General features: G+C 55.1%; 1 protein-coding gene across 3 annotated transcripts in view; it reads left to right on the top strand.

Annotated features, from left to right (window-relative positions):
- pld5 (phospholipase D family member 5) overlaps positions 1–12,893 on the top strand; it is an 80,485-nt gene that overhangs the window by 20,095 nt on the left and 47,497 nt on the right. For all 3 annotated transcript variants that reach the window (XM_067988663.1, XM_067988665.1, XM_067988664.1), the window contains exons 3-4: positions 7,855–8,038; positions 11,483–11,597. In XM_067988663.1, coding sequence (XP_067844764.1) covers positions 7,855–8,038; positions 11,483–11,597 — 299 coding nt within the window. The remainder of the gene's footprint in view (positions 1–7,854; positions 8,039–11,482; positions 11,598–12,893) is intronic.

Here is a 12,893-nt window from a genome sequence, read left to right on the forward strand (position 1 = left end):
GAAACTCACCGCCCCCTCCCCCTCAGACCTCCCAGTGAAACTCACCGCCCCATCCCCCTCAGACCATCCAGTGAAACTCACTGCCCCCCTCCCACTCAGACCTCCCAGTGAAACTCACCGCCCCCTCCCCCTCAGACCATCCAGTGAAACTCACTGCCCCCTCCCCCTCAGACCTCCCAGTGAAACTCACTGCCCCCTCCCCCTCAGACCTCCCAGTGAAACTCACCGCCCCCTCCCCCTCAGACCTCCCAGTGAAACTCACGGCCCCCTCCCCCTCAGACCTCCCAGTGAAACTCACTGCCCCCTCCCCCTCAGACCTCCCAGTGAAACTCACTGCCCCGTCCCCCTCAGACCTCCCAGTGAAACTCACGGCCCCCTCCCCCTCAGACCTCCCAGTGAAACTCACTGCCCCCCTCCCACTCAGACCTCCCAGTGAAACTCACCGCCCCCTCCCGCTCAGACCTCCCAGTGAAACTCACTGCCCCGTCCCCCTCAGACTATCCAGTGAAACTCACGGCCCCCTCCCGCTCAGACCTCCCAGTGAAACTCACTGCCCCGTCCCGCTCAGACGTCCCAGTGAAACTCACCGCCCCCTCCCCCTCAGACCTCCCAGTGAAACTCACGGCCCCCTCCCCCTCAGACCTCCCAGTGAAACTCACCGCCCCCTCCCCCTCAGACCTCCCAGTGAAACTCACGGCCCCCTCCCCCTCAGACCATCCAGTGAAACTCACTACCCCCTCCCCCTCAGACCTCCCAGTGAATCTCACGGCTCCCTCCCGCTCAGACCTCCCAGTGAAACTCACCGCCCCCTCCCCCTCAGACCTCCCAGTGAAACTCACGGCCCCCTCCCCCTCAGACCATCCAGTGAAACTCACTACCCCCTCCCCCTCAGACCTCCCAGTGAATCTCACGGCTCCCTCCCCCTCAGACCTCCCAGTGAATCTCACGGCTCCCTCCCGCTCAGACCTCCCAGTGAAACTCACGGCCCCCTCCCCCTCAGACCTCCCAGTGAAACTCACTGCCCCCTCCCGCTCAGACCTCCCAGTGAAACTCACTGCCCCCTCCCCCTCAGACCTCCCAGTGAAACTCACTGACCCCTCCCCCTCAGACCTCCCAATGAAACTCACGGCCCCCTCCCCCTCAGACCTCCCAGTGAATCTCACCGTCCCCTCCCCCTCAGACCTCCCAGTGAAACTCACCGCGCCCTCCCCCTCAGACCTCCCAGTGAAACTCACCGCCCCCTCCCCCTCAGACCTCCCAGTGAAACTCACTGCCCCCTCCCGCTCAGACCTCCCAGTGAAACTGACTGCCCCCTCCCCCTCAGACCTCCCAGTGAAACTCACCGCCCCCTCCCCCTCAGACCTCCCAGTGAAACTCACTGACCCCTCCCCCTCAGACCTCCCAGTGAAACTCACTGCCTCCTCCCGCTCAGACCTCCCAGTGAAACTCACCGCCCCCTCCCCCTCAGACCTCCCAGTGAAACTCACCGCCCCCTCCCGCTCAGACCATCCAGTGAAACTCACCGCCCCTCCCACTCAGACCTCCCAGTGAAACTCACCGCACCCTCCCCCTCAGACCTCCCAGTGAAACTCACTGACCCCTCCCCCTCAGACCTCCCAGTGAAACTCACTGCCCCGTCCCCCTCAGACCATCCAGTGAAACTCACTGCCCCCTCCCCCTCAGACCTCCCAGTGAAACTCACTGCCCCCTCCCCCTCAGACCATCCAGTGAAACTCACAGCTCCCTCCCGCTCAGACCTCCAGTGAAACTCACTGCCCCGTCCCCCTCAGACCATCCAGTGAAACTCACCGCCCCCTCCCCCTCAGACCTCCCAGTGAAACTCACGGCCCCCTCCCCCTCAGACCTCCCAGTGAAACTCACCGCCCCCTCCCCCTCAGACCTCCCAGTGAAACTCACTGCCCCCTCCCCCTCAGACCTCCCAGTGAAACTCACCGCCCCCTCCCCCTCAGACCTCCCAGTGAAACTCACTGCCCCGTCCCCCTCAGACCATCCAGTGAAACTCACCGCCCCCCTCCCACTCAGACCTCCCAGTGAAACTCACTGCCCCGTCCCCCTCAGACCTCCCAGTGAAACTCACGGCCCCCTCCCCCTCAGACCTCCCAGTGAAACTCACCGCCCCCTCCCCCTCAGACCTCCCAGTGAAACTCACTGCCCCGTCCCCCTCAGACCATCCAGTGAAACTCACCGCCCCCCTCCCCCTCAGACCTCCCAATGAAACTCACGGCCCCCTCCCCCTCAGACCTCCCAGTGAAACTCACCGCCCCCTCCCGCTCAGACCATCCAGTGAAACTCACTGCCCCCTCCCCCTCAGACCTCCCAGTGAAACTCACTGCCCCCTCCCCCTCAGACCTCCCAGTGAAACTCACCGCCCCCTCCCCCTCAGACCTCCCAGTGAAACTCACCGCCCCCTCCCCCTCAGACCTCCCAATGAAACTCACGGCCCCCTCCCCCTCAGACCTCCCAGTGAAACTCACCGCCCCCTCCCGCTCAGACCTCCCAATGAAACTCACGGCCCCCTCCCCCTCAGACCTCCCAATGAAACTCACGGCCCCCTCCCCCTCAGACCTCCCAATGAAACTCACAGCCCCCTCCCGCTCAGACCTCCCAGTGAAACTCACTGCCCCCTCCCGCTCAGACCTCCCAGTGAAACTCACCGCCCCCTCCCCCTCAGACCTCCCAGTGAAACTCACTGCCCCCTCCCCCTCAGACCTCCCAGTGAAACTCACGGCCCCCTCCCCCTCAGACCTCCCAGTGAAACTCACCGCGCCCTCTCCCTCAGACCTCCCAGTGAAACTCACTGCCCCCTCCCCCTCAGACCTCCCAGTGAATCTCACGGCCCCCCTCCCCCTCAGACCATCCAGTGAAACTCACCGCTCCCTCCCCCTCAGACCTCCCAGTGAAACTCACGGCCCCCTCCCCCTCAGACCTCCCAGTGAAACTCACTGCCCCCTCCCCCTCAGACCTCCCAGTGAAACTCACCGCCCCCTCCCCCTCAGACCTCCCAGTGAAACTCACGGCCCCCTCCCCCTCAGACCTCCCAGTGAAACTCACTGCCCCCTCCCCCTCAGACCTCCCAGTGAAACTCACTACCCCCTCCCGCTCAGACCTCCCAGTGAAACTCACTGCCCCCTCCCCCTCAGACCTCCCAGTGAAACTCACCGCCCCCTCCCCCTCAGACCTCCCAGTGAAACTCACGGCCCCCTCCCCCTCAGACCTCCCAGTGAAACTCACTGCCCCCTCCCCCTCAGACCTCCCAGTGAAACTCACTACCCCCTCCCGCTCAGACCTCCCAGTGAAACTCACCGCCCCGTCCCGCTCAGACCTCCCAGTGAATCTCACGGCCCCCTCCCGCTCAGACCTCCCAGTGAAACTCACCGCCCCCTCCCCCTCAGACCTCCCAGTGAAACTCACCGCCCCCTCCCGCTCAGACCTCCCAGTGAAACTCACCGCCCCCTCCCCCTCAGACCTCCCAGTGAAACTCACCGCCCCTCCCCCTCAGACCTCCCAGTGAAACTCACTGCCCCCTCCCGCTCAGACCATCCAGTGAAACTCACTGCCCCCTCCCGCTCAGACCATCCAGTGAAACTCACTGCCCCCTCCCACTCAGACCTCCCAGTGAAACTCACTGACCCCTCCCGCTCAGACCTCCCAATGAAACTCACGGCCCCCTCCCCCTCAGACCTCCCAATGAAACTCACGGCCCCCTCCCCCTCAGACCTCCCAATGAAACTCACAGCCCCCTCCCGCTCAGACCTCCCAGTGAAACTCACTGCCCCCTCCCGCTCAGACCTCCCAGTGAAACTGACTGCCCCCTCCCCCTCAGACCTCCCAGTGAAACTCACCGCCCCCTCCCCCTCAGACCTCCCAGTGAAACTCACTGCTCCCTCCCCCTCAGACCTCCCAGTGAAACTCACGGCCCCCTCCCCCTCAGACCTCCCAATGAAACTCACAGCCCCCTCCCGCTCAGACCATCCAGTGAAACTCACCGCCCCCTCCCCCTCAGACCTCCCAGTGAAACTCACCGCCCCCTCCCCCGCAGACCTCCCAGTGAAACTCACTGCCCCCTCCCCCTCAGACCTCCCAGTGAAACTCACGGCCCCCTCCCCCTCAGACCTCCCAGTGAAACTCACCGCGCCCTCTCCCTCAGACCTCCCAGTGAAACTCACTGCCCCCTCCCCCTCAGACCATCCAGTGAAACTCACCGCTCCCTCCCCCTCAGACCTCCCAGTGAAACTCACTGACCCCTCCCCCTCAGACCTCCCAGTGAAACTCTCTGACCCCTCCCGCTCAGACCTCCCAGTGAAACTCACGGCCCCCTCCCCCTCAGACCTCCCAGTGAAACTCACTGACCCCTCCCGCTCAGACCTCCCAGTGAATCTCACGGCCCCCTCCCGCTCAGACCTCCCAGTGAAACTCACCGCCCCTCCCCCTCAGACCTCCCAGTGAAACTCACTGCCCCCTCCCGCTCAGACCATCCAGTGAAACTCACTGCCCCCTCCCCCTCAGACCTCCCAGTGAAACTCACTGCCCCCTCCCCCTCAGACCTCCCAGTGAAACTCACTGCCCCCTCCCGCTCAGACCATCCAGTGAAACTCACTGCCCCCTCCCACTCAGACCTCCCAGTGAAACTCACTGACCCCTCCCGCTCAGACCATCCAGTGAAACTGACTGCCCCGTCCCGCTCAGACCTCCCAGTGAAACTCACGGCCCCCTCCCCCTCAGACCTCCCAGTGAAACTCACCGCCCCCTCCCCCTCAGACCTCCCAATGAAACTCACGGCCCCCTCCCCCTCAGACCTCCCAATGAAACTCACAGCCCCCTCCCGCTCAGACCTCCCAGTGAAACTCACTGCCCCCTCCCGCTCAGACCTCCCAGTGAAACTCTCAGCCCCTCCCCCTCAGACCTCCCAGTGAAACTCTCAGCCCCTCCCCCTCAGACCTCCCAGTGAAACTCACTGCCCCCTCCCGCTCAGACCTCCCAGTGAAACTCACTGCCCCCTCCCGCTCAGACCTCCCAGTGAAACTGACTGCCCCCTCCCCCTCAGACCTCCCAGTGAAACTCACTGCTCCCTCCCCCTCAGACCTCCCAGTGAAACTCACGGCCCCTCCCCCTCAGACCTCCCAGTTAAACTCACTGCTCCCTCCCCCTCAGACCTCCCAGTGAAACTCACCGCCCCTCCCCCTCAGACCTCCCAGTTAAACTCACCGCCCCCTCCCCCTCAGACCATCCAGTGAAACTCACGGCCCCCTCCCCCTCAGACCATCCAGTGAAACTCACCGCCCCTCCCCCGCAGACCTCCCAGTTAAACTCACCGCCCCCTCCCCCTCAGACCTCCCAGTGAAACTCACGGCCCCCTCCCCCTCAGACCATCCAGTGAAACTCACCGCGCCCTCCCCCTCAGACCTCCCAGTGAAACTCACGGCCCCCTCCCCCTCAGACCTCCCAGTTAAACTCACCGCCCCCTCCCCCTCAGACCTCCCAGTGAAACTCACGGCCCCCTCCCCCTCAGACCATCCAGTGAAACTCACCGCCCCTCCCCCGCAGACCTCCCAGTGAAACTCACCGCGCCCTCTCCCTCAGACCTCCCAGTGAAACTCACTGCCCCCTCCCGCTCAGACCATCCAGTGAAACTCACCGCCCCTCCCCCTCAGACCTCCCAGTGAAACTCACCGCGCCCTCTCCCTCAGACCTCCCAGTGAAACTCACTGCCCCGTCCCCCTCAGACCTCCCAGTGAAACTCACCGCCCCCTCCCGCTCAGACCTCCCAGTGAAACTCACGGCCCCCTCCCCCTCAGACCTCCCAGTGAAACTCACGGCCCCCTCCCCCTCAGACCTCCCAGTGAAACTCACCGCGCCCTCTCCCTCAGACCTCCCAGTGAAACTCACTGCCCCGTCCCCCTCAGACCTCCCAGTGAAACTCACGGCCCCCTCCCCCTCAGACCTCCCAGTGAAACTCACCGCGCCCTCTCCCTCAGACCATCCAGTGAAACTCACGGCCCCCTCCCCCTCAGACCTCCCAGTGAAACTCACGGCCCCCTCCCCCTCAGACCTCCCAGTGAAACTCACCGCGCCCTCTCCCTCAGACCTCCCAGTGAAACTCACGGCCCCCTCCCCCTCAAACCTCCCAGTGAAACTCACTGCCCCCTCCCCCTCAGACCTCCCAGTGAAACTCTCTGACCCCTCCCGCTCAGACCTCCAGTGAAACTCACTGCCCCGTCCCCCTCAGACCATCCAGTGAAACTCACCGCCCCCTCCCCCTCAGACCTCCCAGTGAAACTCACGGCCCCCTCCCCCTCAGACCTCCCAGTGAAACTCACTGCCCCCTCCCCCTCAGACCTCCCAGTGAAACTCACCGCCCCCTCCCCCTCAGACCTCCCAGTGAAACTCACCGCCCCCTCCCCCTCAGACCTCCCAGTGAAACTCACTACCCCCTACCGCTCAGACCTCCCAGTGAAACTCACCGCCCCTCCCCCTCAGACCTCCCAGTGAAACTCACTGCCCCCTCCCGCTCAGACCATCCAGTGAAACTCACTGCCCCCTCCCCCTCAGACCTCCCAGTGAAACTCACTGCCCCCTCCCCCTCAGACCATCCAGTGAAACTCACTGCCCCGTCCCGCTCAGACCTCCCAGTGAAACTCACTGCCCCCTCCCCCTCAGACCTCCCAGTGAAACTCACTGCCCCCTCCCCCTCAGACCTCCCAGTGAAACTCACTGCCCCCTCCCCCTCAGACCTCCCAGTGAAACTCACTGCCCCCTCCCCCTCAGACCTCCCAGTGAAACTCACTGCCCCCTCCCCCTCAGACCTCCCAGTGAAACTCACTGACCCCTCCCGCTCAGACCATCCAGTGAAACTCACTGCCCCCTCCCACTCAGACCATTGATTGAAAATTGCAGCCAGGTCCTGATGACATCATCGGGACCTGACGTACGTATGATTAAAAAGGACCCCACTGGCTTTGGGCGGGCGTCGTTGCCACCTGCTCAGAAGAGGAGGTTAAAATACAAACTTGTCAGCTCCCGGCGGCTCCAGAGCGGGTAAGTAACTTGGGCGATTGTAACATTCTGGTTTCTGCTGGGCGGGCAGGTTTAAAATCGCCCCCTCTCATCTTCTCGTTCCCATGGCGACACCACTCATTTTCTAAAACAGAAAGGTTTACATGCACTGAAGCATTTTTTTTGTCTGTACTACATGTCCCATTGGTGGACGGGTCGAGAAACAGAGGACACAGATTTGAGATGATTAGCAAAAGAACCAAAGGCAACATGAGGAAAAACTTTTTTATGCAGCGAGTAGTTATGGTCTGGAATGCGCTGCCTGAAAGGTGGTGGAAGCAGATTCGATCGTGACTTCCAGAAAAGAATGTGATAAGTACTTGAAGGGAAAAAATTTGCAGGGCTACAGGGAAAGAGCGGGGGAATGGGACTAACTGGATTGCTATTCCAAAGAGCTGACACGGGCTCAATGGGCTGAATGGCCTCCTTCTGTGCTGTAACCATTCTATGTCCTTGTTGAGATTCTAGCCCTCGCCTTCATCTTTTCACAAGAGAACAATTCTGTACAATACACGGCTTTTTTATTCAATATTTAATGCTCAATAATTTATGAATATATATATATGTCAGATACGCTTGTGTGTGACTCAGGGCAAGCTGTTTAACTATTAGAGATTGTGCATACTGTGCTGACTATATCTGTATTACTGAAAATTAAACTGGGAATGTGTTGAACTGTATTTTCTTCCAGTTCAAATGAAAGGAAACCAATTTTTTTTAAAAAAAAGATTCCTTGAGACTTATGACGAGATCCTGAAGTAATTTTGAGTTTCTCTTCAGGGTCCACCTTGTTGAAAACATTCCAGATGGGCTGAACTTTAGCGACAACGCTACTAAGCACATCTCGTTGTTCCAGGGCTGGATGGACTTGCTGGATGCAGCATTGCACAGTGTTGATATTGTCTCTTCCTACTGGGCTCTAAGAAACAGTAACCAGGACCAGAGCCATTCATTATCCCACTGGGTGAGTGACACAACAGGGTTAGCAATTAGGGGAAGATAATTGCAGCTAAAAAAAAATACTGCCCTCTGCAAATTGTACTCCCATAAATTGTAATGTGATCAACAAAGTCTGAATTCTGTGAGGTTAGTGGTTACCACAATATCAAAACATGACATTTTAAGAAAGGCTGTGCGTCTGAAAATAAAATTAGCTCATTAGGCTAGAACAAATGAGTCCTAGAACCAAAACTGACAGGCTCTAGCCTCACACATGCTTTTCAGCCTATAACCAGTCAAAATTGAGGACATTAAAACCTACTTCTGGGATCTAATTTTCCTTTCCAAAAGTGATACATTGACTATCAACTCATATTTTAAAGAATGTGGGCTAAAAATTGAACGCAATGGGTACAACAGAGGAGGCCTTATCTCATCTGACAATGCAGCACCTCTTCAGTACTGCACTGGAGTGTCAGCCTAGATTATGTGCTCAAGTCTCTGGAGTGGGGCTTGAACCCACGACCTTCTGACTCAGAGGCTTGCAAGTGTATCGGGGCAATACTTTGAAAATAACGACGTGGAAAATTGATGTTCTCTGAGTGTGGGCATTGATTTGTTAGCTGTTCAATGATTCCAGTAGCATCAGGTACAAGTTGGTGTGCACCTCCTCAGACCTCCAACAGGAGGTTGTATCCATCTGTTGTAAACAATTTTACAACACCAAGTTATAGTCCAGCAATTTTATTTTAAATTCACAAGCTTTCGGAGGCTACCTCCTTCCTCAGGTGAACGATGTGGAAATGAAATCCTCAAAATGAAGTCGCATTTATAATTCACAGAACAATGCTGGTGATAACAGACAGTTTTTTCAACTGCCCGTTGCCAAGGCAATCAGTGTGCAGACAGACAGGTGTTACCTGCCAGGTCTCAGAATATACAAATCACCAAAAAAAACAACAAACAAAAAAAAACAGAGATAGAGAGGTAGAAACATAGAAAAGACAGCAACTGACCCGTTATATTAAAAACAGATAACATTTGTTCGCTGGTGGGGTAACGTGTAGCGTGACATGAACCCAAGATCCCGGTTGAGGCCGTCCTCATGGGTGCGGAACTTGGCTATCAATTTCTGCTCTACGATTTTGCGTTGTCGTGTGTCTCGAAGGCCGCCTTGGAGTACGCTTACCCGAAGGTCGGTGGCTGAATGTCCTTGACTGCTGAAGTGTTCCCCGACTGGGAGGGAACCCTCCTGTTTGGCGATTGTTGCGCGGTGTCCGTTCATCCGTTGTCGCAGTGTCTGCATGGTCTCGCCAATGTACCATGCTCCGGGGCATCCTTTCCTGCAACGTATGAGGTAGACAACGTTGGCCGAGTCACAGGAGTATGAACCATGCACCTGGTGGGTGGTGTCCTCTCGTGTGATGGTGGTATCTGTGTCGATGATCTGGCATGTCTTGCAGAGGTTACCGCGGCAGGGTTGTGTGGTGTCGTGGACGCTGTTCTCTTGAAAGCTGGGTAATTTGCTGCGAACGATGGTCTGTTTGAGGTTGGGTGGCTGTTTAAAGGCGAGTAGTGGAGGTGTGGGGATGGCCATAGCGAGGTGTTCGTCGTCATTGATGACATGTTGAAGGCTGCGGAGAACATGGCGTAGTTTCTCCGCTCCGGGGAAGTACTGGACGACAAAGGGTACTCTGTTGGTTGCGTCCCGTGTTAGTCTCCTGAGGAGGTCTATGCGATTTTTTGCTGTGGCCCGTCGGAACTGTCGATCGATGAGTCGAGCGTCATATCCCGTTCTTACTAGGGCGTCTTTCAGCGTCTGTTGTAGGTCAACGTGTTTTTTCCAAAAGGATTTCATTATGTTTCCGCCCCTCCCCCCACCCCGCCCCCATCACTGGTACCACTGTAGGCCCTGTTTTTGTACACTGCCTTTTTCTGTGAAGCATTATTGGCAAGATCTATTAACCAAGACACTTTAAATACCACATCAGTTGTCCTGTACCCACACAGGGCGCTGTTACAATTTTGGGTTCCTTTGTAGCTGAACACCCTGATACTTTCTGTAAGTGAAACACATCCCTTACAATCTGAAATCTGCATCTTTTTGCTTTCTACGCTGTAGAGAGAGTTGACTCAAGAATTAACGATTATCCCACTGCAATACTGCTGCAGGGCTACAGAGCAGTTTCAACACTGCTATGCTCACACACTCCGAGATTAGAAAGGTCAAAAAACAAAATCAAATTTGCAAAATCAAGTACAGTTGTAAAGCATAAATTTTCTGACACAGTGAAGATGTTGTTATACCTGTTTTTAAAAAAAAAATAGCCCCTTCACTGTGAGAGGTTTAAACAATCATATTTGTGTCATTACTAAATGTGGGTTCCAATGATGATATTTGCAATACTTTAAACTGTCAGATTGAAAAATGTAAATACAGTGTGTAGTAAAGGCTACAACATTTGTAGTATCATTTCTGCAGTACCTTGAATGGCTAGCTTCAAGTCATGGTCCTTTGCCACAGCTTTCCATGGGGTTGGGTTTCTGAGGCAGTGTTGATATTCTCAGTGATCCACGTCCAGCATGCCTAGATCCAAATATGGTTAGTGCGCTTGGCTCCTGGTCAAAATGGCCATTTTATTTATCTCAGGCATTATCAAGAAGGACCGTGAAGCCTTGGTCAGAGAACTGGGTTTTGGAAGCTGGGAGCAGCCTTTGTATTCCCCTTCCTTTGCTGCACGGCTATGTTTATAGCCTGTTTGAAAGTACTGGCAATCAAGAAGCTCGTTAACTGCTTAAACAGTGTGAGAATGAGCGAAGTCAGATAGTGCACTGACTGTTTCTGCTGGGCAACATTATTGAATTTATCATAAGGCACAAATCCAACTGGAGGAAACCCAGATGCATCTGCCAGTTTGATGGACAGATGATCCTCACAAGTAGAAACAGGTCAACCTAAAAACTTATTTCAAAAGGAGAAAAATATGAAAATGTGGTAAACACGGGAAAATTGCACTACAACAAATAAAGCAACAACTTACATTTATAAAGCACCTTTAAATGTAGTAAAATGTCCCAAGGCGCTTCACAGGAGCGATTATCAAACAAAATTTGACATCTAGCCACGTAAGGAGATATTGGGACAGGTGACCAAAAGCTTGGTCAAAGAGGTAGGTTTTAAGGAGTATCTTAAAGGAGGAAAGGGAGGTAGAGAGGCAGAGAGGTTTAGGGAGGGAATTCCAGAGTTTAGGGCACAGACAGCTGAAAGCATGCTGCCAATGGTGGAGCGATGAAAATTGAGCATGTGCAAGAGGCCAGAATTGGAGGAGCGCAGAGATCTTGGAAGGTTGTATGGTTGGAGAAGGTTACAGAGATAGGGAGGGGTGAAGCCATGGAGAATATAGAAATGATACTGAAATATTTCTTGAGGTTTGGATAACCTTTTTTTACTATGAATTATCTTTACCAGGGTGAAAAGGTATTTGAGAAGCTGCTGGAGCTGCGAACTCGTAACATTGGGCTGAGAATACCGGTTAATAAATTCCAATTTGGGTCCCAAGAAACAAAAAATCTGAAAGCCAATGGTAAGTAGACATTTCATCCTAAGGCTCACATCACACTTTTATATTGTGGTTAGTCAAGTGGTTCTTCAGCTAGCAATTATTACTGCCCATCAATCATTGCTGCTCAAACTTGGTCTCCAGTAACTTGCCACTATATGGTGATTTTACAATCCTAGCTCCTTTGGGACTATCCCAGATCAGGCGTACTTCTCAGGCGTTCACTCTCAACCTAAGGCTGAGATGGCCAAATCCTAAAGACACTGAATGGGTCTGAAGGTCTGGTCCATCTCTCCCCAAGGGAAAGGGATCACCCGAGAATATTACCATCCTCCAGATAGCGTTTTTAGCAAGTTCCAGCCAGATTGTAATACCCCGGATATTGTGAGGGTCCGGGGGTTTCTCCTCAGTTATGTACCTCTTCACCAAAAGGGTGTATGGAGATGGAGTTCACAAGTTAGTGATACAGAAGACTATGTGAGACAATATACAGAAGACTTGTGCTCCAGAATTAGCTGCGCCTCTAGCCAAGCTGTTCCAGTACAGCTACAACACTGGCATCCACCCGACAATGTGAAAAATTGCCCAGGTATGTCCTGTCCACAAAAAGCAGGACAAATCCAATCCGGCCAATTACCGCCCCATCAGTCTACTCTCAATCATCAGCAAAGTGATGGAAGGTGTCGTCGACAGTGCTATCAAGCGGCACTTACTCACCAATAACCTGCTCACCGATGCTCACTTTGGGTTCCGCCAGGACCACTCGGCTCCAGACCTCATTACAGCCTTGGTCCAAACATGGACAAAAGAGCTGAATTCCAGAGGTGAGGTGAGAGTGACTGCCCTTGACATCAAGGCAGCATTTGACCGAGTGTGGCACCAAGGAGCCCAAGTAAAATTGAAGTCAATGGGAATCAGGGGGAAAACTCTCCAGTGGCTGGAGTCATACCTAGCACAAAGGAAGATGGTAGTGGTTGTTGGAGGCCAATCATCTCAGCCCCAGGGCATTGCTGCAGGAGTTCCTCAGGGCAGTGTCCTAGGCCCAACCATCTTCAGCTGCTTCATCAATGACCTTCCCTCCATCATAAGGTCAGAAATGGGGATGTTCGCTGATGACTGCACAGTGTTCAGTTCCATTCGCAACCCCTCAGATAATGAAGCAGTCCGAGCCTGCATGCAGCAAGACCTGGACAACATCCAGGCTTGGGCTCATAAGTGGCAAGTAACATTCGCGCCAGATAAGTGCCAGGCAATGACCATCTCCAACAAGAGAGAGTCTAACCACCTCCCCTTGACATTCAACGGCATTACCATCGCCGA

This window comes from Heptranchias perlo, chromosome 8 (assembly GCF_035084215.1).
Source record: "Heptranchias perlo isolate sHepPer1 chromosome 8, sHepPer1.hap1, whole genome shotgun sequence".
Classification (NCBI taxonomy): domain Eukaryota; kingdom Metazoa; phylum Chordata; class Chondrichthyes; order Hexanchiformes; family Hexanchidae; genus Heptranchias; species Heptranchias perlo.